The sequence below is a fragment of the Musca autumnalis genome, unplaced genomic scaffold (genome assembly GCF_047663935.1).
Source record: "Musca autumnalis isolate F117 unplaced genomic scaffold, ASM4766393v1 scaffold_5, whole genome shotgun sequence".
Lineage (NCBI taxonomy): Eukaryota > Metazoa > Arthropoda > Insecta > Diptera > Muscidae > Musca > Musca autumnalis.
This window is the reverse complement of record NW_027412088.1, coordinates 120,191,856-120,217,865: the sequence shown is the minus strand read 5'-3', so window position 1 is coordinate 120,217,865 and position 26,010 is coordinate 120,191,856. Positions and strand designations below refer to the sequence as shown.

General features: G+C 35.5%; 1 protein-coding gene across 3 annotated transcripts in view; it reads right to left on the bottom strand.

Annotated features, from left to right (window-relative positions):
- Elk (Eag-like K[+] channel) overlaps window positions 1-26,010 on the bottom strand; it is a 989,230-nt gene that overhangs the window by 368,720 nt on the left and 594,500 nt on the right. For all 3 annotated transcript variants that reach the window (XM_073956156.1, XM_073956158.1, XM_073956157.1), the window contains exon 11: window positions 22,791-22,909. In XM_073956156.1, coding sequence (XP_073812257.1) covers window positions 22,791-22,909 — 119 coding nt within the window. The remainder of the gene's footprint in view (window positions 1-22,790; window positions 22,910-26,010) is intronic.

Sequence of the window (26,010 nt, the reverse complement as noted above, 5' to 3'; positions counted from 1 at the left end):
TAATCTTGGGGTAGTTATTAATGATAATCTTTCATGGTCAAACCACATAAATGTTACGGCTGGTAAAGTACCTGGAATACTGAGAAACCTTTGGTCAGTCCAAGCCACAACACCTCTGGAAATACGAATGCTACTAGCAAAGACCTACCTAATACCTACACTTTTGTATTCAAGTGAAGTTTTTTACAGTTGTGATGTTCCTGATCATGATAAACTAAAGGTTACCTTCAATAATATAGCAAGATATGTCATTAATAAAAAACGAAGTGACCGAATATCTGATAATGCTTATAAAATCTTCAACATGAGTTTCGACAATTACCTCAATTACAAGAGCTTTGTATTTCTACACAAAGTTATAAAGAGCAATAAACCCAGATATCTATTTGAATAACTGCAATTTGCAAGCTCTAAAGGAGGAAAGAAAATAATACAATTTAAATTCAAAACTTCCAGGTCTGAAAAACAGTCCTTTATCCCAACAATACGTCGTTGGAATGACCTCCCTACAAATATGCAGAAATTAAGCAACAACCTGCGTTTTAAAAACGAGTTAAAAACATTCTACAGTACAAAACATTGAACAAATTGTTTTTTTCTTTTTACTTTAGTATTATTAATTTTGTTTAAACCTTTAAAATTTACTCTACTGTAATCAGAATATTTGTATAACATAAACCACTAGCACTAATCTATAAGAATTTTGTTATTCTCAATGTGCTAGGCTTAACCAAATAAATAAATAAAATAAATAAATGTTTTTGGTTTAATACAAATAATATTTAATCGCATACCTAAAAGTTAACCTTCTATATACAGCCGTCATGGCGATTTTATAATCGCGCTGTAAAGATAATATTAATTTTCCGTATGTCGTCGTTATTATAATCCATAACGATTCACATACAAAAATTATATAATCTCGTTTCAATTGAAATTTCATATATTATTTTATGTGTCATATTAAAATTTTACTTATATGAATTGTACACTTTCATTTTGAATATATTTTCTGTATATTACAACTTATATTGAAATGCATACCTAAAACGTCAGTCAAATACAAATGTATGTATACTCGGTTCATATTAATTTTTTTTTAATATTTTAACGTATAAATACACTGTGCTACAAAAGTTGACAATTTTTTTTTTGCAGGTGTTCTGATGCATGTTCTCAGTTTTGTGGGAGTCCATGGAAGACGAAAATACCTTTGGTTTCTTTGGGTCACTCCGTTTTTTGATTTTTTAACGGTAAATGTAGTGAAAAACGAGGTTTCTTGGATTATCAATTTAAAACGAACACAACTTCTTTTTTCCACAACGGACTTTTACCACTTACTTTCTATTTAAAAGGTGAAAATCATGTATTTCGAACAAGACATTATTTTTAAAAATCTGATAACAAATGTTTAAGTTATAGTGATTTAAGTGTGACAAAAACGCATTAAAAACAGGAAAATGTTTTTCTCGTGCTCTAGGCTGCGTAGATTACATTACTGCATAATTATTTACTTTTATCAGGAAGGAAATTTAGTTAGCTTTACAAAATGGGGAAACCAATGAAATCGTTTGAAAAACGATGAGTTATAGCATTTTTTGTGTTTTAACATTTTGATTTTTCCTTTATAAAGGTTGGTACCTTAGAGCGTATGATTGTAATTGTAATTTGAATTTGTCGACTTAATACTTACGCAAAAGGTACCAATCTTTTATAAAGGAAAAACCAAAGAGGTAAAACAGTAAAGATGGCATAACTCACGAATTTTTCAACCGATTTCATTTTGTAAAGTTACTAAATTTCCTTCTTGATAAAAGTACATAATTATGCAGTTTGGTGTTTTCTACGCAGCCCAGAGCAAGAAGAAAATCATTTTCCTGTTTTTAATGCGTTTTTGTCACACTTAAATCACTATAACTTAACCATTTGTTATCCGATTTTCAAAAATGATGGCATGTTCGAAAGACATGATTTTCGCCTTTTAAATAAGAAATAATAAAAGTCCGTTGTGGGAAAAAAGAAGTTATGTCCGTTTTAAGTTGGAAATCCAAGAAAATCCTTTTTCACTACATTTATCGTTATAAAATCAAAAAACGAATTGATCCAAAGAAATCAAAGGTATTTTCGTCTTCCATGGACTCTCACAATAACGAATTTATGCATCGGAACTCCTGCAAATTTTCACTGTAGCACAGTGATATAGAAGATATGAAGGCGTTCTCTACCCATTCAGGGCTGTTATGGAGCTACTATGGTATTTTTGTATGTTTAAGGAGGTAACACTCCTCCTAAATCCTTTTAGACTATAAGTATTCCTACGTAGGTTATAAAACCTTACACTATTAATTTCTCTTTATTTCTACAGATTGGATTTAAATCTACCTGAGTGAAATAAACGATTCGAAGATAAATTCGTTCGCACTATTACCATATGTATAAGTTCGATACATTGGTGTAACCAATGTATACGTTCGATACTTTGTTTCCCCTTCTGCAGTATTACAATTAACCGCATTAATTGGCCGCTCTTCGAGCTCAATTGGGAAATCTTCTCTGCCTTTCTTTTAGGAGTCATATTCGCCTGGTTCGGATGCTGGGAGAGAATATTCATTCTTTCCCACACTCTCTCCTAAAAGTCACATTCGCTCAGTTCGGATGCAGAGGGGCGCTTTCCAATGCTGCAGTCGTAGTTGATGTCACGGCCTTGTGAACGTTATTCTGCCCACCTGCAACTACACTTGCTATTTAAATTTCGAAGGAGTCACACTCCTATTGCAATAATTTCGTTGTCGAGTCATACAAAAGATAACTGTTTCTTGTACCAAGAAGCTCACTTTTACCACCAATAAACCGAAAATATATTTGAAACTGATACACTCGTGCTTGTCTCTTTATTTCTTCTCTTTTCATCCCTGAGCTATCGACGGTCAGTGGTATCACGCCAACATTTTGGTCCAATCGAGCCGGATATTTTCCTGTCGAAGTCGTTGTTGTTGCCCGCAAAGCAAATCATCTTTGCTAAAGAGAAGAATCTTGGATACCCATATTTGTTGTTGTTGCCATCAGAGCAACTTGCTATTGTTGTGAAGGAAATAACTCATAATTTCGAAACATCATTCCTTCATCATCGTGCATTCCATCAACAAAACACAGGTACGTAAATCAGTTTCTGTGTAAAAATTGAGCAAACCCGCGAGTGTTGTTTTGTTTAATTCGTAATCACACGAGAAAATATTTTTCGGTTTAAAATTGTTCGCTACATCGCGCATTGGTCGCCTTGCAAAATTGTCCATTGCTTCAAATCATATACAGTCCACTTACTTAGTCGTAGCAGTAATTGTAGTGATCCTCGCCAACAGTGCTGCTTATTTCAATTTGTTGTTGTCCCTTTATTATTTCGGTTCTATTTTCGAGAATAAAACACATTAATAGTAAACACAACAACAAATTTCCATTTGTCGTTGATCTTTTCAGAGATCATTTCTAGCAGTGCTGTTCCTTTGAATTTGTTGTTTTCTACTTTTCTCGTTTGGTTCTGTTTTCTAAGGCAGAACCCTTTCAGAGAAATAATTACAACAATTTCACTACAATTATCCGCTATCCGTTTCGTTCGTTTTATTTCTCACTCAAAGGCTTATTTCTCACACCCCGCTTCCTCGTTGATATCTACAGCCAGCAGTGAGAAATAACAACATCGCTTTCGTCCAATCACTTTGCTATTTTTGAAATCTCGTTTCTAACCCAATTTACACTATCGATCTCTTCTATTAGTCGTTATTGTTGTTGTTATTCCCCAAGGTCTTTTCTAACGAAGCCCTTTAGTTGAGAATTTGCATTGGCAAATTTACATAACAACACACATTGATACAGTCATACATTTTCGTTTGGTTTATTTTGTTGTTATAATCCTCTCCAACCAAATAAAATATTTGACGTTGTTATTCTCCTCGTTTTACTAAAAACACTTTGAAAATTTGCATTCCCAAATTTGCAATAACAACACTCATTCTCGCACCTTTCGTTTATTTGTTGTATTGATCGTTAATCACCAACCAAACGCATTCGTTTTTACTCTCCTGGAAGTATTGATATTCCTATTTGAGAATTTGCATTCTAATTGCAATAACAACGTACATCTTTCCACGCACAATTATAAAGCGTCGGTTAGATTACATTGTAAACATACCAACATAATTCTGTCGATCACTGCTTGATCGTTTGTAGTGTCGGTACTTGAGTGGGAGCTTCGCTGCCCACACAGAGCCATTTCTCTGCTTGTGTTTTATTAATTATTATTGTGGTATTCGTAGTCGACACTCGCACAGTGGGACATATCGTCATAAAATATTTATTTTTTCTTATATTTTTTGTTGAATATTTTCGATTCGATTTTTTCGCTTTTTAATTCGTGTGGTGCAACAATACCATTTGTTGTTGTTTATCTTCGGTTAAGGCACCCTACTTTCGGCATTTTTTGCAATTTATAAATATAATTTTATTAAATTTGGATGAATTGAATTGCAACTAATATTGATATTATTTATCGATATTGTTTATGCAAATTAGTCGTTTTTGAAAAAAAATCTTACATCCAAAAATTGTGTGCCCTACAGTCGGTACTGGTACATTTTCTTATTGGTTGAAGCAAATAACTCTAAAAAAATCTGGCAATTTAAACATTTTTCTATTTTTACCTGCTGCTTTCGTTTAGAAATCTCGTTCTTGAAATTTGTTTGACCTCTTTGACGCCTTGTTCATTGTACCCTACACCCTGCAAGCTAGGTTTGGGTACAACATTTGGCAAAATTAGCAATTTTTGGAAATTTTCTTCTTGTCTTTCGATGCTTGCGCCAAATTCTCAGTTGGGAATTACATATCTGTCGTCATTCTTCAATTCTTTTAGAAACAATATCGATAACTTCTATATTCTCTAGTCGGCAAATTGTCCCAGTTCGGAACTTGTGTTCAATTTCTTATCCTTCTTGGAACTTTGCTGTCTACTCGCGTGCTCTACTGGTGGAATTTTGCATTTTATATTTCATTGTCGCAAATTAGAATAGTTTTCGACCCTTTCATTGGTTGAGTATTCACACTCGTTTGTACTTCCTTGGTTTTTCTTTCCCCAATTAGTAGGATTCGCATTTTCTAGTAGTCTTCAAGAATTTCCATAGTTATCGCTTTTCTAAAATTGCGACGCTTGGACTTGTTAGTCTTGTCCTAAACTTCTGAGCCCACATACCTTTTTGGAACTGATTCGTTTCCCTCTTTCGTCCCAATTCTCTAAATTTGTTGCAATTATGTCCATAACTCCCCTCGTGCGTTTCATTCGAGCTGCCGACGCTCTTATTAAATTTAATGCGAGTTTCAAACGACTAAATCCTGATAAGCACACCGTATTTAATCTCGAAATATACGGTTCCGAGCTTAATCAATTATGGACAACATTCAAAAGCACTCATCAGAAGTGTCTTGACCATCTGGCGACATCACAGATTCCTCAACCCTCTGACAAAAATGTCGTTGACGACAGCTCTTTTCGGGCTTATCAACATTGCCTTTCGGCAATAAACCAGAAGCTAGACGAGCTAAAATCGTCCAAGTCTTCTCCATCATTGAATGGACCAACTCCACAAAACAGTCCACCAATGGTTCCTCAACCACTTTCACCTTCGGAGGAACTCCCAGTGAGTACGTCTGTTCCCCCATCGACCTGTTTGAACACAAAACCCTTTGTGTTAAATAATTGTAAAGAAAGCCAAACTTCTCCTTTACATCCCAGCGAATCAATCGCATCATCGATTTCAACCCAACCACACACCATTAGTCGTCTCCCTCATATCAATCCACCTTCTCACAATTTAGTTTTGCCTCCTATCGACATCGAAGTCTTTAGTGGAGATTTCATTTCATGGCCAACCTTTCGAGATCTTTTTAGTAAAATTTTTATCAAAAATTCTCGCTTGAGTGACATTGGGAAATTATGTCACTTAGTTCAAAAAAACCAGCGGTGATGCTCGGGAAATTGTTTCGAAATTTCCATTCACCCATCGTAGTTTTGAATTAGCTTGGAAGGCATTGGAGGATGTATATGATAATAAACGTATCCTCGTACATAATCACCTCAATCTTCTTTTTGGCCTTCCAACAATAGGAAAAGAATCGATCTCTGGGCTAAAAGCTCTCCATCGCGGAATAAATAGTTGTATTTCCGCTATGTCTGTTTACGACGTTGTAACGGATCATTGGGATCCAATTCTTGTTCATCTTTGCTTTCAACGTCTTCCTCAACATACAATCGCTCTGTGGGAACAGCGTGTCAAAGAGAAGTCGTCTCTTTCGACATGGAAACAATTAGATTCGTTCCTAACAGATAGAATACAAACTTTGTTGTGCATAGAAAACTTTACTGCTATGGAAAATCCCAAAACATCATATTCGCAAAATTGTCGATCTCCGCTAAAATCATCTTCTCCAATTAGTCGTCCAAATTATAAAACTAGCTCATCTAAACTGAAATCTTCGTTGAATCATGCGTGTGTGATGTACCCAAATAAAGATCATCTTCTTCGTGTCTGTTCTCGTTTTCAAAACCTTTCGTTTGAGAATAGATTTGCGCTCATTAAAAAACATGCTCTTTGCATAAACTGTCTTTCGCATGGTCATTCTCTAAAAAGATGCAATAGCAAAAAACACTGTATGCAAAGGCAGACATCACACGCTACTCCATAGTAGTAAAAATAGTAAAACTTCGTCAAGTTCCTTGCCAACATTTTCACGTTCGTCCTATAACTCGAACTCCGCTTCGATTCGAATAACTTCCAAACAGATTTTGCATCCTAGTTTCGATAATCGCCAAGTTCTGCACACAACACAAAATAGAGATGTGCTCTTCGGAACTGCGATTGTAGACGTCGTTCACCATCACAAAAATTATGCCGTTCGAGCAATAATTGATCCCTCGTCCAAAGTCTCTTTTGTCGCAAAGAGACTACAAAAAACAATCGGATTGCCTTCTCGACCAATTCACACCACTCTGCCTGGAGTAAATACTAATAGCGCATCGAAAGAAATTTGTTCGTTGAATCTTTCATCACCTAAAAATTCGGAAAGTATCCTAAACGCTAATGTGTTAGTCTTACCTAACATTTCGACAAACTTGCCGTCGTTGTCATCAATTTCGAATCTGCGTTCTAAATTATCTCACCTCGGTCTTGCAGATACATGCGATGACAAGCCGATAGATTTGCTATTGGGCGAAGATTTATATTCCAAAATTTTGTCGGCTGAGTCACCTCACATTGTTTTGAATTCGCTGGTGGCTCAGAAAACTATATTCGGTTACATCCTTACAGGCCCAATACCACAGAGTCAAATTACATAGTCGATCAAAGCGAACCATTTTAACAAAATCGTTGTTTAGTAAATCGAAAACTCGCACTCACTTGTAGAATTTCAAATGCTCAATTGAAACTGTATTTACGTACCTCTAAATCAAATCACACCTTACAACCTACTAACTCTAGTTTAAGTTTGCTCGCGAATTTAGTCTAACCCTGTTGCCTTGCATATAGCGCGTCAAGGTGGGCGGCTAATGTATAAGTTCGATACATTGGTTACGCCAATGTATACGTTCGATACTTTGTTTCACCTTCTACAGTATTACAATTAACCGCATTAATTGGCCGCTCTTCGAGCTCAATGGGGAAATCTTCTCTGCCTTTCTTTTAGGAGTCATATTCGCCTGGTTCGGATGCTGGGAGAGAATTTTCATTCTCACTACCACACTCTCTCCTAAAAGTCACATTCGCTCAGTTGGGATGCAGAGGGGCGCTTTCCAATGCTGCAGTCGTAGTTGATGTCACGGCCTTGTGAACGTTATTCTGCCCACCTGCAACTACACCTGCTATTTAAATTTCGAAGGAGTCACACTCCTATTGCAATAATTTCATTGTCGAGTCATACAAAAGGTAACTGTTTCTTGTACCAAGAAGCTCACTTTTACCACCAATAAACCGAAAATATATTTGAAACTGATACACTCGTGCTTGTCTTTTTATTTCTTCTCTTTTCATCCCTGAGCTATCGACGGTCAGTGGTATCACGCCAACATTTTGGTCCAATCGAGCCTGATATTTTCCTGTCGAATTCGTTGTTGTTGCCCGCAAATCAAATCACCTTTGCTAAAGAGAAGAATCTTGGATACCCATATTTGTTGTTGTTGCCATCAGAGCAACTTGCTATTGTTGTGAAGGAAATAACTCATAATTTCGAAACATCATTCCTTCATCATCGTACATTCCATCAACAAAACACAGGTACGTAAATCAGTTTCTGTGTAAAAATTGAGCAAACCCGCGAGTGTTGTTTTGTTTAATTCGTAATCACTCGAGAAAATATTTTTCGGTTTAAAATTGTTCGCTACATCGCGCAATGGTCGCCTTGTAAAATTGTCCATTGCTTCAAATCATATACAGTCCACTTAGTCGTAGCAGTAATTGTAGTGATCCTCGCCAACAGTGCTGCTTATTTCAATTTGTTGTTGTCCCTTTATTATTTCGGTTCTATTTTCGAGAATAAAACACTTTAATAGTAAACACAACAACAAATTTCCATTTGTCGTTGATCTTTTCAGAGATCATTTCTAGCAGTGCTGTTCCTTTGAATTTGTTGTTTTCTACTTTTCTCGTTTGGTTCTGTTTTCTAAGGCAGAACCCTTTCAGAGAAATAATTACAACAATTTCACTACAATTATCCGCTATCCGTTTCGTTCGTTTTATTTCTCAATCAAAGGCTTATTTCTCACACCCCGCTTCCTCGTTGATATCTACAGCCAGCAGTGAGAAATAACAACATCGCTTTCGTCCAATCACTTTGCTATTTTTGAAATCTCGTTTCTAACCCAATTTACACTATCGATCTCTTCTATTAGTCGTTATTGTTGTTGTTATTCCCCAAGGTCTTTTCTAACGAAGCCCTTTAGTTGAGAATTTGCATTGGCAAATTTACATAACAACACACATTGCTACAGTCATACATTTTCGTTTGGTTTATTTTGTTGTTATAATCCTCTCCAACCAAATAAAATATTTGACGTTGTTATTCTCCTCGTTTTACTAAAAACACTTTGAAAATGTTGGGAATGCAAATTTGCAATAACAACACTCATTCTCGCACCTTTCGTTTATTTGTTGTATTGATCATTAATCACCAACCAAACGCATTCGTTTTTACTCTCCTGGAAGTATTGATATTCCTATTTGAGAATTTGCATTCTAATTGCAATAACAACGTACATCTTTCCACGCACAATTATAAAGCGTCGGTTAGATTACATTGTAAACATACCAACATAATTCTGTCGATCACTGCTTGATCGTTTGTAGTGTCGGTACTTGAGTGGGAGCTTCGCTGCCCACACAGAGCCATTTCTCTTCTTGTGTTTTATTACTTTTTGTGTGGTATTCGTAGTCGACACTCGCACAGTGGGACATATCGTCATAAAATATATTTTCTTATATTTTTTGTTGAATATTTTGATTCGATTTTTAATTCGTGTGGTGCAACAATACCATTTGTTGTTGTTTATCTTCGGTTAAGGCACCCTACTTTCGGCATTTTTTGCAATTTATAAATATAATTTTATTAAATTTGGATGAATTGAATTGCAACTGATATTGATATTATTTATCGATATTGTTTATGCAAATTAGTCGTTTTTGAAAAAAATCTTACATCCAAAAATTGTGTGCCCTACAGTCGGTACTGGTACATTTTCTTATTGGTTGAAGCAAATAACTCTAAAAAAATCTGGCAATTTAAAAATTTTTCTATTTTTACCTGCTGCTTTCGTTTAGAAATCTCGTTCTTGAAATTTGTTTGACCTTTTTGACGCCTTGTTCATTGTACCCTACACCCTGCAAGCTAGGTTTGGGTACAACATTTGGCAAAATTAGCAATTTTTGGAAATTTTCTTCTTGTCTTTCGATGCTTGCGCCAAATTCTCAGTTGGGAATTACATATCTGTCGTCATTCTTCAATTCTTTTAGAAACAATATCGATAATTTCTATATTCTCTACTGGTGGAATTTTGCATTTTATATTTCATTGTCGCAAATTAGAAGAGTTTTCGACCCTTTCATTGGTTGAGTATTCACACTCGTTTTTACTTCCTTGGTTTTTCTTTCCCCAATTAGTAGGATTCGCATTTTCTAGTGGTCTTCAAGAATTTCCATAGTTATCGCTTTTCTAAAATTGCGACGCTTGGACTCGTTAGTCTTGTCCTAAACTTCTGAGCCCACATACCTTTTTGGAACTGATTCGTTTCCCTCTTTCGTCCCAATTCTCTAAATTTGTTGCAATTATTTATTTATTTATTTCAGTCTATAGAACATACATTCCTTACAGACTATGATTTAAAAGTACAAATATTGTAAAATTTAATTAAATTTAGTTAAAAAATACAATTTGAAAACATCTTTCGAGTTGCAAAACTCTATATGTTTATTGAATCGTTTTTGGTAATTTATGTTGGTTTCATTAATATAAGAAAAAGCTCGTGTTAACGGGCTGTGGGAAGCATAGTTTGTTCGATGCAGCGGACCATTAAAAACGTTAATGTATCTTATTTGCCTTGGAGGTACATACAGCGGCACCAATGATAATAAGTCTGGCGAAGTAATTCGATTATTCAACAAATCAAAAATAAAAAGAGCTGCCTGTATTTTACGTCGGAGCTCAAGGGTTTGCATACCCAACAACAAACATTTGGATTCATACGTGGTAGCTTCAACAAGCATAAATGGCCTGAAAGCATATTTTATAAAAACGCGCTGAACTCTCTCAATACGAGATATATGGCTCTTACTATATGGGTTCCATATAATTGCAGCATACTCAATTTTAGATCTAACATACGCTGTGAAAATTACTTTCAAAGTATGAGGGTCGGAAAAGTCTTCGCAATTTCTTTTTATGTATGCCAACATCTTGTACGTTTTCGGGAGGATGTAGTTTATATGTGGCAAAAATGTTAAAGCAGAATCATAGATAACCCCAAGATCTCGAATGGAAGTAACTGTTTTAACTGTATCTTCCCCCAATTTAAAAGAACACTGAATTGGATGATGTATCTTGTGAAATGATACATGGAAACATTTTGATATATTGAGCGGTAGTTTATTTATCTGACACCATACATAAAGATTGTTTAAATCTGACTGTAATCGTAAGACGTCTAGTAGTGAGTCTACCTTAGAGAATATTTTAAGATCGTCAGCATACAGAAGAAATTTAGAGTTATGAAAACATGATGAAATATCATTTATAAATAGAATAAAAAACAAAGGGCCCTATACACTCCCCTGAGGAACTCCTGATGTTTGGATATATGGATAGGATTCATAACCACCAACTTTAACTCTGCAAATTCTGTTAGATAAATAGGATTCAATCCACTGCAAAAAAATAGAATGAAAACCCAAGCATCTAAGCTTAAATAACAAAACCGTGTGCGAGACCTTATCGAAAGCTTTAGAAAAGTCGGTATATAACGATTCCAATTGGCTACCTCGTTCTAGCGTTGAAATACAATATTCACTAAACGTTGTAAGATTAGTAATGGTAGATCTGCCCGATACAAAACCATGTTGATGGGGAGAAATTATAGATTTTGATAAGAAAAATATTTTTTTATAAACAATATGCTCAAACAATTTTGAAATGGAAGACAATTTTGAAATAGGCCGATAAGACAATACATCATGTTTATTGCCGTCTTTAAAAACGGGAGTTATTGACGCCGACTTCCAAGAATTAATAAATATTCCTTCCTTTAGGGACATGTTGAGAATGATTGTGATAGGATGGCTAAGACTGTCATTACACTTTTTTAGAATGTGTGGACAAAGTCCGTCAGAATCAATTTTAGTGCCACTTTTCAATTCATTAATTGCTTCATACACGTCATCACTATTTATGACTAAGAAACCAATGTTTAAATTAGTTTCAGATATATGACTAACATTATGGAAACCCGTAGGAGCCTCAAAATTAGATTTGAAGTAATCTGCAAAAAGATTTACAACATCAATACCCGTTTCGGACGCCTTACCATTATAGTTTATTGTTGAAGGGATATCTGTATGCTGCGTTTTGGACTTTATAAATGTCCAAAATGCTTTTGGATTTGACTTAATTTCACTTTCTCTTTTAAGTAAGTACTGCTTGTATAAATACTTGTTTAAGAAGTTATATTCGCGTTGATAGTGACTAAGCATTTCTCTGTCATGTAAGGAGTTGGATTTGACAAATTTCTTCCGAAATTTATTTCGAAGGTTTTTAATTTTTTTAAGATTTTTGTTATGCCAAGGCTGTTTATAAGATTTATGTTTCTTACGAGGTACATGCTCATTGAGAATAGACACAACTTTTTTCAGAAATAAGTTATACGATTGCTCTGTAGAACATCCAGCAAACAATGCTTCCCAATTAACGGAATACAATATAGAGCTTAGCAGCTCGAAATTACACATATCAAAATTAAAATATGATACATCATTATCTGTGGAATAACGTAGAAACTCAAATGATTTAATTTCCACTGCAAGTGGACTGTGATGAACATTAGATGGGGATAATGTTGTTACTGATTCATACAAATTGAACAAACAATTGTCAGATACAAATATCAGATCGAGGAATCGGTTCAGTCGATTGCATATGCTGTTAATTTGAGTTAAGCTCAAAGCAAGTAATGTGTCAACAAAATTAATTTCATGTTCCTTTGTAACATTTATAGGAGATAAACAATCATTATGATCAAATTTGATCCAAGAAATATTAGGTAAATTAAAATCACCCAAAATACAATACACTGCATCTTTTAAAGCGACCCCATTTAATGTTGTAATATTAGAAACATGTTTGTCATATAAACTTCCTGAACTACCAGGTGGAATATAAGATACACATACATACAAATTAATTTTTAACCCGAAAATACATATAACCAATTGATCAAGAAGACCATTATCATCGTTGATAAGAACTTGCGTTGATTTATACTGCTTATTTACAGCCACTAAGACACCACCACCTCTTGAACAGCCAGTAATGTCAGCATTACGATCTTTCCGGAAAACATTAAAAAGGTTTTGATCAAAAAATTCAGAACTTAAAAAATCCGCATTAAGCCATGTCTCAACCAGGACAATAACGTCAAAATCACACTGCGACGAGAATTCATACACATCCTTTGACTTTGAGCGCAAACCGGAAACATTTTGGTAATATATTTTCACATCAATTATTATTATTATTATTTTCACAATTATGTCCATAACTCCCCTCGTGCGTTTCATTCGAGCTGCCGACGCTCTTATTAAATTTAATGCGTATTTCAAACGACTAAATCCTGATAAGCACACCGTATTTAATCTCGAAATATACGGTTCCGAGCTTAATCAATTATGGACAACATTCAAAAGCACTCATCAGAAGTGTCTTGACCATCTGGCGACATCACAGATTCCTCAACCCTCTGACAAAAATGTCGTTGAGGGTAAATACGACAGCTCCTTTCGGGCTTATCAACATTGCCTTTTGGCAATAAACCAGAAGCTAGACGAGCTAAAATCGTCCAAGTCTTCTCCATCATTGAATGGACCAACTCCACAAAACAGTCCACCAATGGTTCCTCAACCACTTTCACCTTCGGAGGAACTCCCAGTGAGTACGTCTGTTCCCCCATCGACCTGTTTGAACACAAAACCCTTTGTGTTAAATAATTGTAAAGAAAGCCAAACTTCTCCTTTACATCCCAGCGAATCAATCGCATCATCGATTTCAACCCAACCACACTCCATTAGTCGTCTCCCTCATATCAATCCACCTTCTCACAATTTAGTTTTGCCTCCTATCGACATCGAAGTCTTTAGTGGAGATTTCATGTCATGGCCAACCTTTCGAGATCTTTTTAGTAAAATTTTTATCAAAAATTCTCGCTTGAGTGACATTGGGAAATTATGTCACTTAGTTCAAAAAAAACCAGCGGTGATGCTCGGGAAATTGTTTCGAAATTTCCATTCACCCATCGTAGTTTTGAATTAGCTTGGAAGGCATTGGAGGATGTATATGATAATAAACGTATCCTCGTACATAATTACCTCAATCTTCTTTTTGGCCTTCTAACAATAGAAAAAGAATCGATCTCTGGGCTAAAAGCTCTCCATCGCGGAATAAATAGTTGTATTTCCGCTATGTCTGTTTACGACGTTGTAACGGATCATTGGGATCCAATTCTTGTTCATCTTTGCTTTCAACGTCTTCCTCAACATACAATCGCTCTGTGGGAACAGCGTGTCAAGGAGAAGTCGTCTCTTTCGACATGGAAACAATTAGATTCGTTTCTAACAGATAGAATACAAACTTTGTTGTGCATAGAAAACTTTACTGCTATGGAAAATCCCAAAACATCATATTCGCAAAATTGTCGATCTCCGCTAAAATCATCTTCTCCAATTAGTCGTCCAAATTATAAAACTAGCTCATCTAAACTGAAATCTTCCATAGTAGTAAAAATAGTAAAACTTCGTCAAGTTCCTTGCCAACATTTTCACGTTCGTCCTATAACTCGAACTCCGCTTCGATTCGAATAACTTCCAAACAGATTTTGCATCCTAGTTTCGATAATCGCCAAGTTCTGCACACAACACAAAATAGAGATGTGCTCTTGGGAACTGCGATTGTAAACGTTGTTCACCATCACAAAAATTATGCCGTTCGAGCAATAATTGATCCCTCGTCCAAAGTCTCTTTTGTCGCAAAGAGACTACAAAAAACAATCGGATTGCCTTCTCGACCAATTCACACCACTCTGCCTGGTGTAAATACTAATAGTGCATCGAAAGAAATTTGTTCGTTGAATCTTTCATCCCCTAAAAATTCGGAAAGTATCCTAAACGCTAATGTGTTAGTCTTACCTAACATTTCGACAAACTTGCCGTCGTTGTCATCAATTTCGAATCTGCGTTCTAAATTATCTCACCTCGGTCTTGTCGCACTCACTTGTAGAATTTCAAATGCTCAATTGAAACTGTATTTACGTACCTCTAAATCAAATCACACCTTACAACCTACTAACTCTAGTTTAAGTTTGCTCGCGAATTTAGTCTAACCCTGTTGCCTTGCAGATAGCGCATCAAGGTGGGCGGCTAATGTATAAGTTCGATACATTGGTTACGCCAATGTATACGTTCGATACTTTGTTTCCCCTTCTGCAGTATTACAATTAACCGCATTAATTGGCCGCTCTTCGAGCTCAATGGGGAAATCTTCTCTGCCTTTCTTTTAGGAGTCATATTCGCCTGGTTCGGATGCTGGGAGAGAATATTCATTCTTTCCCACACTCTCTCCTAAAAGTCACATTCGCTCAGTTCGGATGCAGAGGGGCGCTTTCCAATGCTGCAGTCGTAGTTGATGTCACGGCCTTGTGAACGTTATTCTGCCCACCTGCAACTACACCTGCTATTTAAATTTCGAAGGAGTCACACTCCTATTGCAATAATTTCGTTGTCGAGTCATACAAAAGGTAACTGTTTCTTGTACCAAGAAGCTCACTTTTACCACCAATAAACCGAAAATATATTTGAAACTGATACACTCGTGCTTGTCTTTTTATTTCTTCTCTTTTCATCCCTGAGCTATCGACGGTCAGTGGTATCACGCCAACATTTTGGTCCAATCGAGCCGGATATTTTCCTGTCGAAGTCGTTGTTGTTGCCCGCAAATCAAATCACCTTTGCTAAAGAGAAGAATCTTGGATACCCATATTTGTTGTTGTTGCCATCAGAGCAACTTGCTATTGTTGTGAAGGAAATAACTCATAATTTCGAAACATCATTCCTTCATCATCGTACATTCCATCAACAAAACACAGGTACGTAAATCAGTTTCTGTGTAAAAATTGAGCAAACCCGCGAGTGTTGTTTTGTTTAATTCGTAATCACACGAGAAAATATTTTTCGGTTTAAAATTGTTCGCTACATCGCGCATTGGTCGCCTTGTAAAATTGTCCATTGCTTCAAATCATATACAGTCCACTTAGTCGTAGCAGTAATTGTAGTGATCCTCGCCAACAGTGCTGCTTATTTCAATTTGTTGTTGTCCCTTTATTATTTCGGTTCTATTTTCGAGAATAAAACACTTTAATAGTAAACACAACAACAAATTTCCATTTGTCGTTGATCTTTTCAGAGATCATTTCTAGCAGTGCTGTTCCTTTGAATTTGTTGTTTTCTACTTTTCTCGTTTGGTTCTGTTTTCTAAGGCAGAACCCTTTCAGAGAAATAATTACAACAATTTCACTACAATTATCCGCTATCCGTTTCGTTCGTTTTATTTCCCACTCAAAGGCTTATTTCTCACACCCCGCTTCCTCGTTGATATCTACAGCCAGCAGTGAGAAATAACAACATCGCTTTCGTCCAATCACTTTGCTATTTTTGAAATCTCGTTTCTAACCCAATTTACACTATCGATCTCTTCTATTAGTCGTTATTGTTGTTGTTATTCCCCAAGGTCTTTTCTAACGAAGCCCTTTAGTTGAGAATTTGCATTGGCAAATTTACATAACAACACACATTGCTACAGTCATACATTTTCGTTTGGTTTATTTTGTTGTTATAATCCGCTCCAACCAAATAAAATATTTGACGTTGTTATTCTCCTCGTTTTACTAAAAACACTTTGAAAATTTGCATTCCCAAATTTGCAATAACAACACTCATTCTCGCACCTTTCGTTTATTTGTTGTATTGATCGTTAATCACCAACCAAACGCATTCGTTTTTACTCTCCTGGAAGTATTGATATTCCTAGTTGAGAATTTGCATTCTAATTGCAATAACAACGTACATCTTTCCACGCACAATTATAATTACATTGTAAACATACCAACATAATTCTGTCGATCACTGCTTGATCGTTTGTAGTGTCGGTACTTGAGTGGGAGCTTCGCTGCCCACACAGAGCCATTTCTCAGCTTGTGTTTTATTAATTATTATTGTGGTATTCGTAGTCGACACTCGCACAGTGGGACATATCGTCATAAAATATTTATTTTTTCTTATATTTTTTGTTGAATATTTTCGATTCGATTTTTTCGCTTTTTAATTCGTGTGGTGCAACAATACCATTTGTTGTTGTTTATCTTCGGTTAAGGCACCCTACTTTCGGCATTTTTTGCAATTTATAAATATAATTTTATTAAATTTGGATGAATTGAATTGCAACTAATATTGATATTATTTATCGATATTGTTTATGCAAATTAGTCGTTTTTGAAAAAAAATCTTACATCCAAAAATTGTGTGCCCTACAGTCGGTACTGGTACATTTTCTTATTGGTTGAAGCAAATAACTCTAAAAAAATCTGGCAATTTAAACATTTTTCTATTTTTACCTGCTGCTTTCGTTTAGAAATCTCGTTCTTGAAATTTGTTTGACCTTTTTGACGCCTTGTTCATTGTACCCTACACCCTGCAAGCTAGGTTTGGGTACAACATTTGGCAAAATTAGCAATTTTTGGAAATTTTCTTCTTGTCTTTCGATTTCGATCTGTCGTCATTCTTCAATTCTTTTAGAAACAATATCGATAATTTCTATATTCTCTAGTCGGCAAATTGTCCCAGTTCGGAACTTGTGTTCAATTTCTTATCCTTCTTGGAACTTTGCTGTCTACTCGCGTGCTCTACTGGTGGAATTTTGCATTTTATATTTCATTGTCGCAAATTAGAATAGTTTTCGATCCTTTCATTGGTTGAGTATTCACACTCGTTTGTACTTCCTTGGTTTTTCTTTCCCCAATTAGTAGGATTCGCATTTTCTAGTAGTCTTCAAGAATTTCCATAGTTATCGCTTTTCTAAAATTGCGACGCTTGGACTCGTTAGTCTTGTCCTAAACTTCTGAGCCCACATACCTTTTTGGAACTGATTCGTTTCCCTCTTTCGTCCCAATTCTCTAAATTTGTTGCAATTATGTCCATAACTCCCCTCGTTCGTTTCATTCGAGCTGCCGACGCTCTTATTAAATTTAATGCGTATTTCAAACGACTAAATCCTGATAAGCACACCGTATTTAATCTCGAAATATACGGTTCCGAGCTTAATCAATTATGGACAACATTCAAAAGCACTCATCAGAAGTGTCTTGACCATCTGGCGACATCACAGATTCCTCAACCCTCTGACAAAAATGTCGTTGAGGGTAAATACGACAGCTCCTTTCGGGCTTATCAACATTGCCTTTCGGCAATAAACCAGAAGCTAGACGAGCTAAAATCGTCCAAGTCTTCTCCATCATTGAATGGACCAACTCCACAAAACAGTCCACCAATGGTTCCTCAACCACTTTCACCTTCGGAGGAACTCCCAGTGAGTACGTCTGTTCCCCCATCGACCTGTTTGAACACAAAACCCTTTGTGTTAAATAATTGTAAAAAAAGCCAAACTTCTCCTTTACATCCCAGCGAATCAATCGCATCATCGATTTCAACCCAACCACACTCCATTAGTCGTCTCCCTCATATCAATCCACCTTCTCACAATTTAGTTTTGCCTCCTATCGACATCGAAGTCTTTAGTGGAGATTTCATGTCATGGCCAACCTTTCGAGATCTTTTTAGTAAAATTTTTATCAAAAATTTTCGCTTGAGTGACATTGGGAAATTATGTCACTTAGTTCAAAAAAAAAACCAGCGGTGATGCTCGGGAAATTGTTTCGAAATGTCCATTCACCCATCGTAGTTTTGAATTAGCTTGGAAGGCATTGGAGGATGTATATGATAATAAACGTATCCTCGTACATAATCACCTCAATCTTCTTTTTGGCCTTCCAACAATAGAAAAAGAATCGATCTCTGGGCTAAAAGCTCTCCATCGCGGAATAAATAGTTGTATTTCCGCTATGTCTGTTTACGACGTTGTAACGGATCATTGGGATCCAATTCTTGTTCATCTTTGCTTTCAACGTCTTCCTCAACATACAATCGCTCTGTGGGAACAGCGTGTCAAAGAGAAGTCGTCTCTTTCGACATGGAAACAATTAGATTCGTTCCTAACAGATAGAATACAAACTTTGTTGTGCATAGAAAACTTTACTGCTATGGAAAATCCCAAAACATCATATTCGCAAAATTGTCGATCTCCGCTAAAATCATCTTCTCCAATTAGTCGTCCAAATTATAAAACTAGCTCATCTAAACTGAAATCTTCGTTGAATCATGCGTGTGTGATGTGCCCAAATAAAGATCATCTTCTTCGTGTCTGTTCTCGTTTTCAAAACCTTTCGTTTGAGAATAGATTTGCGCTCATTAAAAAACATGCTCTTTGCATAAACTGTCTTTCGCATGGTCATTCTCTAAAAAGATGCAATAGCAAACACAATTTTTCTGTATGCAAAGGCAGACATCACACGCTACTCCATAGTAGTAAAAATAGTAAAACTTCGTCAAGTTCCTTGCCAACATTTTCACGTTCGTCCTATAACTCGAACTCCGCTTCGATTCGAATAACTTCCAAACAGATTTTGCATCCTAGTTTCGATAATCGCCAAGTTCTGCACACAACACAAAATAGAGATGTGCTCTTGGGAACTGCGATTGTAAACGTTGTTCACCATCACAAAAATTATGCCGTTCGAGCAATAATTGATCCCTCGTCCAAAGTCTCTTTTGTCGCAAAGAGACTACAAAAAACAATCGGATTGCCTTCTCGACCAATTCACACCACTCTGCCTGGTGTAAATACTAATAGTGCATCGAAAGAAATTTGTTAGTTGAATCTTTCATCACCTAAAAATTCGGAAAGTATCCTAAACGCTAATGTGTTAGTCTTACCTAACATTTCGACAAACTTGCCGTCGTTGTCATCAATTTCGAATCTGCGTTCTAAATTATCTCACCTCGGTCTTGCAGATACATGCGATGACAAGCCGATAGATTTGCAATTGGGCGAAGATTTATATTCCAAAATTTTGTCGGCTGAGTCACCTCACATTGTTTTGAATTCGCTGGTGGCTCAGAAAACTATATTCGGTTACATCCTTACAGGCCCAATACCACAGAGTCAAATTACATAGTCGATCAAAGCGAACCATTTTAACAAAATCGTTGTTTAGTAAATCGAAAACTCGCACTCACTTGTAGAATTTCAAATGCTCAATTGAAACTGTATTTACGTACCTCTATATCAAATCACACCTTACAACCTACTAACTCTAGTTTAAGTTTGCTCGCGAATTTAGTCTAACCCTGTTGCCTTGCAGATAGCGCGTCAAGGTGGGCGGCTAATGTATAAGTTCGATACATTGGTTACGCCAATGTATACGTTCGATACTTTGTTTCCCCTTCTGCAGTATTACAATTAACCGCATTAATTGGCCGCTCTTCGAGCTCAATGGGGAAATCTTCTCTGCCTTTCTTTTAGGAGTCATATTCGCCTGGTTCGGATGCTGGGAGAGAATATTCATTCTTTCCCACACTCTCTCCTAAAAGTCACATTCGCTCAGTTCGGATGCAGAGGGGCGCTTTCCAATGCTGCAGTCGTAGTTGATGTCACGGACTTGTGAACGTTATTCTGCCCACCTGCAACTACACTTGCTATTTAACTTTCGAAGGAGTCACACTCCTATTGCAATCATTTCGTTGTCGAGTCATACAAAAGGTAACTGTTTCTTGTACCAAGAAACTCACTTTTACCACCAATAAACCGAAAATATATTTGAAACTGATACACTCGTGTTTGTCTTTTTATTTCTTCTCTTTTCATCCCTGAGCTATCGACGGTCAGTGGTATCACGCCAACACCATACTTCTGCTTTTGACAAATATTTGATTAATTTTTGTTTTCAATCAAAAAAGCCTTTTCTACAACAACAGGCGTTTGGTTTTACTTCCAAAGAATTTGTCTTGAAATCGTCTTAGAGAAACGGCCCATAAGAATAGAACCAAGTTTGAGAACCTTAAGTTTGAGGATAGTTGCAATTTATTATTTATATACATGGGACTTTGTTTTCCAAGTCATATACATATTAACCTATTGTGATATCTTAAATTATTCTTGAATATACTCCCAAAATTTCAGGAAAATCTGTCCAGCTGTTTTTGAGTTATTAAGGCACAACCAAATTGACTACAGAATTGGATACGTTTTTTAAATTTAAAACAACACTGAATGAAAAATGTGTCATTGCTTTTGAACAAATGTAGAGTTTCATTGAATAAATGAAGAAGTTACATTAAATAACAACAATGACTTCCTTCATTAATTCAATGAAACTTCCCCATTAATGCAATGATACTTCTTTATTAATTCAATATGGTAGTTAGAAGCTACAATTATTATTCATGTCAGACTGTCACATTAATACTATAAAACAGGGTCATTACAATAAAGCGTTATAAAGATAAAGTTATTTTATGAAACTCAATGAAACTTCTTCATTAATGCTACGAAGTCTTATTTCATTGGTAAAACGTATTTTTCTTTCAGTGAATTTAGAAAAGGCTATTGTTGGGACGGGGCGACAATGTTATACCCAACACCACTACAACTGTTCATTCATTACCTTTTCACAGGTAGACATTTCTTTTAGGGATATATTAATATTACACTATGCAACACTGAAAATGCAAACAACTTTAGTATGCATTTTTTGAAAGTACATATTTAGACTACAAAAACTCTAGTAGGGTTTTGTCCTGTCGGATCCAGTTCGGATTTTATGGCCTCATCTATACCGGGTGGTACTTTCAAAAAATCCTCAGTTCGAATTATTTGCACAAGATCACCTTAAAAATGTTGCACAGTGTTATCAGCCATGCTGGCTTTTATACCAGATGACTTAGAGCTAACTGAACCAAAATAATTACAATACGCTCGAAATCTAGGTATTTTCATAAATGTACATCGATTGCTTCAAAGCTATGTCCTCGAATAACTGGGACAATGACTTCGACACATACAGCTTATTATTTTAAGACAAAAACAAGTTTAACGAAGCTTAAAACCTAATTTGTTCATAATTTTCTTTAATTTCATCAACGTAATGCAATTATATTGTAGAACATGTAAGGAGCAAGGTCAAATAGTTTTAATGTACAATAAAAGGTGATTACAATAAAAGCCCAAAAATTCAATATTGGTATAACTCGACACCTTCTGCTATATGTTTTACATTTGAGCAATGTCGACTACTTGGGATAAATTTAAACCTCAGAATTGGTCACCTTTTACGATCAACCAAAACTGCAATCTTCGTCATAATATTTTAAGTAAAAAAACAAAATTAAAAATGGGATGGGCTAACGACTATTGCGATATCTCTGTTGTTTGGCCACCTATGCCAACCACCTACTTTGCATCAGTGTAAACGACATATTCTACTTTTTAATTGGCAAGCTTAGTTTTTGGAATACCCCTACTAGAAGCGGACATATTCGCCTAAAAATTAAACTTTGAATTTTTTCACATAAGTTTTGTCCCCATTCCGACAACTAAATATTATCCGGCCATCACCAAAATCAATAACCTTCTTCCTCGGAGGCCCTTATCAAGCCCCAAATTGACAATCCGATCAAAATTGCGAAACAAGCTTTGGCCCCAATTTAGAATCCATAGTGGTGTAGAGTATAAAAATGAATACCAATAACAAACGTACAAGTATATCAATAATGTTCAAATAGGCGTATTATATTACTTTATACAATAAAATATAAAAATCTGTGTTTAGTTACCTGATGTAGAGCAATGAAGTCTTTCAAATCACGCCATTTACTCTCGTACAATGATCTTCGCGAATACATTCTCTGTATGATAGCTGTGACGTTTCCAAAAACAACGGCATGCATTAAAGCTGTTAATAGATAAGAACACAAAAACATTTTTGTGAATAACAACAGTGAGAGGAATATTTATGATACATAGTTCGTTTCAGAGATCGGCTTTGATTCAACGCAATAAGGGAGTGCATAAGTTAATTTCATAAACAACCCATAAATTTTACCGATTAAAAAATCCGATTAGCATGAACAAATGAGCATTAATCAACACAAGACTACGCAAACCACATTATTTTAATGGTTTTGCTCTAACATGTGGTTTAATCTTTCATAAATTGCCCTGTTCTTTTATGTTTAAGAATCTTCACTTTTTGCTCGAAATAAATTTCTTTATTTCAAAACGCATAACTTATATACACAAGTCCTGTTAAGAACGATGAAACTTCTCACTTTCAATTCTCTTTCATTTTTCTTAAACAGAAGTAAATTAATATTTTTCAGTTACTTTTTTTATTTTTTGTTATTATTATTTGTAAACTCAGCAATGTATCCGCAACTTCGTATACTAAACGGAAATAAAAATAACACAATCTATCTATATATATAAATGAGCTTGGTGATAAGTGATTGACTGACTGACTGACTGACTGACTCATCATCAACGCCCAGCCAAAACGGCTAAAGGTAGGAGCTTGAAATTTTACCAGTGGGTCACTGTTGATGCAAATGTGCGAGATAAGGCCGGGTTTTAGAAAATTCGTCCTGGAACCACAAAAAATAACAACAACAAAAATCCTTATTTTTCATTATTATTACGTACTTATCCACTTAGTTGGCCCTCTGCAAGACATGTGTCAAATTAACAATGCTATAATTTCATGATACCGTAAACGATCACCCATAATTTCAAATTTTGTAGTTTACTTCTAGGCGCACTTATTTTATCGTAAACCACTAAATAATAGAAAGACAAGACATTTGTTATCTTCTATTGCAACAGATGTCGCAGTTGGTGATAATGGTATAAACCGATTTTGATTTTGTTTTCACATAACAGGTGTCGCACAAAAGATTTTCATTCGTTAAAATCCAGTTAGAAAAAATGATTACAAACGATGCATTTGTAAAAATTTTGATTTTCAATTTAAAATTAAAACAAAAATTCTTTCAATAAATAATGTTGGGTTTGTTGAACAAATGAGTTGATGTTGAAGACAACATTAGGGGAACAAATCAATAATAGGCCCCAGGAATATAGGAATTTGGTATGGAAATCAAAGTTGGGAAGTGGTGCTTCTAAAAGGAAATGGTTTGGAAAATTACCAATCATGTGTACGAAAAGTACTAAATGGTACTAAATTTGGTACAATAGGGATTTGGGTGAACGGATAGAGCTGGAATCCTGAAATTTGGAATTAAGGTTACTGTTGTAGTGTAGGATTGAGATATGAGGGTAGTTTTGGAAATTCGTGCTTATGTGTACGAAAAGTACTAAATAGTACTAAATTTGGTACAATAGGGATTTGGGTGAACGGATAGAGCTGGAATCCTGATATTTGGAATTGAGATTACTGTTGGAGTGTAGGATTGAAGAACTTTTGGAAATTCGTACTTATGTGTATGAAAAGTACTAAATGGTACTAAATTTGATACAATGGGGATTTGGGTGAACGGATAATAGCTGGAATCTCGAAATTTGGAATTGAGATTACTGGTGGGGTGTAGGATTGAGGTAGTTTTGAAAATTCGTACTTATGGGTACGAAAAGTACTAAATGGTACTAAATTTAGTACAATTTGGATTTGAATGAACGGATTGAACTGGAATCCTGATTTTTAGTATTTTAATTTTATTTATTTTAATTTATAGTATGAATTTTAGTAAACGAAAAGAGTTAGAATTTGCAACCCGTTCGCGGTAGGCTATAGAGGTAGAATTTGGATTTGGGTGACGGATAGTGTTTGAGTCCTGAAATTTGAAATTAGGATAACTAGGTAGTAAGGGTACGAAAATTACTATTTGGAATTATGGTTACTGTTTAAGTGAAGGATTAAGGTTGTTTTGGAAAATCGAATTGTACAGAATTTGGTACAATTTGTTTTTGTGTAAAGGGGTTTTTGGATATTCGGCGTAGAAAGGTACGAAAAGTACTAAAGTGTACTAAATATGGAATCCATTGTATTAGGCAAACGCGAAGAGCTAGAATTCTGAAATTTTGAACGAGTGGTCATTGATGGAGAGTTAGGAAGATGTACCAAAGGGTATTTAGAAACTCGACCTATAAGTGTACGAAAAGTACTAAAAGTTTCTAAATTTGGTACCAATTGCATATTTTTAATGGATAAAGCTAGAATCTTCAAATTTGGTATGGGAATCAAGGTTGGGAAATGGCGTTGAAATAAGGATATGGTTTTGGAAGTTCGTATTTATGATTACGAGCAGTAATAAATTTGGATTTGGGTGAACGGATAGAGCTGGAATCCTAAAGTTTTGAATTAAGATTACTGTAGGGGTGTAGTATTGAGATAGTTTTGGAAATTCGTACCTTTGGGTACGAAAAGTACTAAATGGTACTAAATTTGGTACAATTTGGATTTGGATGAACGGAACTAAGATTACCGCCGGACAGTAGAATTGAGGTAGTTTTGGAAATTCGTACTTATGGGTACAGAAAGCACTAAATTTGGTACAATTTGAATTTTAGTAAACGGATAGTGTTGGAATTAGGAATTAAGATTACTGTATAAGTGTAGTATTGAGGAAATTTTGAAAAGTCGTACGTATGGGTACGAGAAGTACTAAATAGTACTAAATATGGTACAATATGGATTTGGGTGAACGGGTAGAGCTGGAATCCTGAAATTTTTGTTTGGGAAAGAAATGGTACTAAATTTGATACAATTTGGATTCGGGTGAATTAATAGAGCTGGAATCCTGAAATTTGGAATTACGATTACAGTCGAAGAGTAGGATTCAGGTTGTTTTGAAAAAGCAAGCTTATGGTACTAAATTTCATACAATTTGTATGTAGGTGAACGGATAGCGGTGGAATCCTGCAATTTGAAAGTATGATTATTGTAGCCCTGTTGCATTGAGGAAGTTTTGAAAATTGGTACGAAAATTCTAAATGGTTCTAAATATAGTAAAATTTTAATTTGGTTTAAAGGATAGAGTT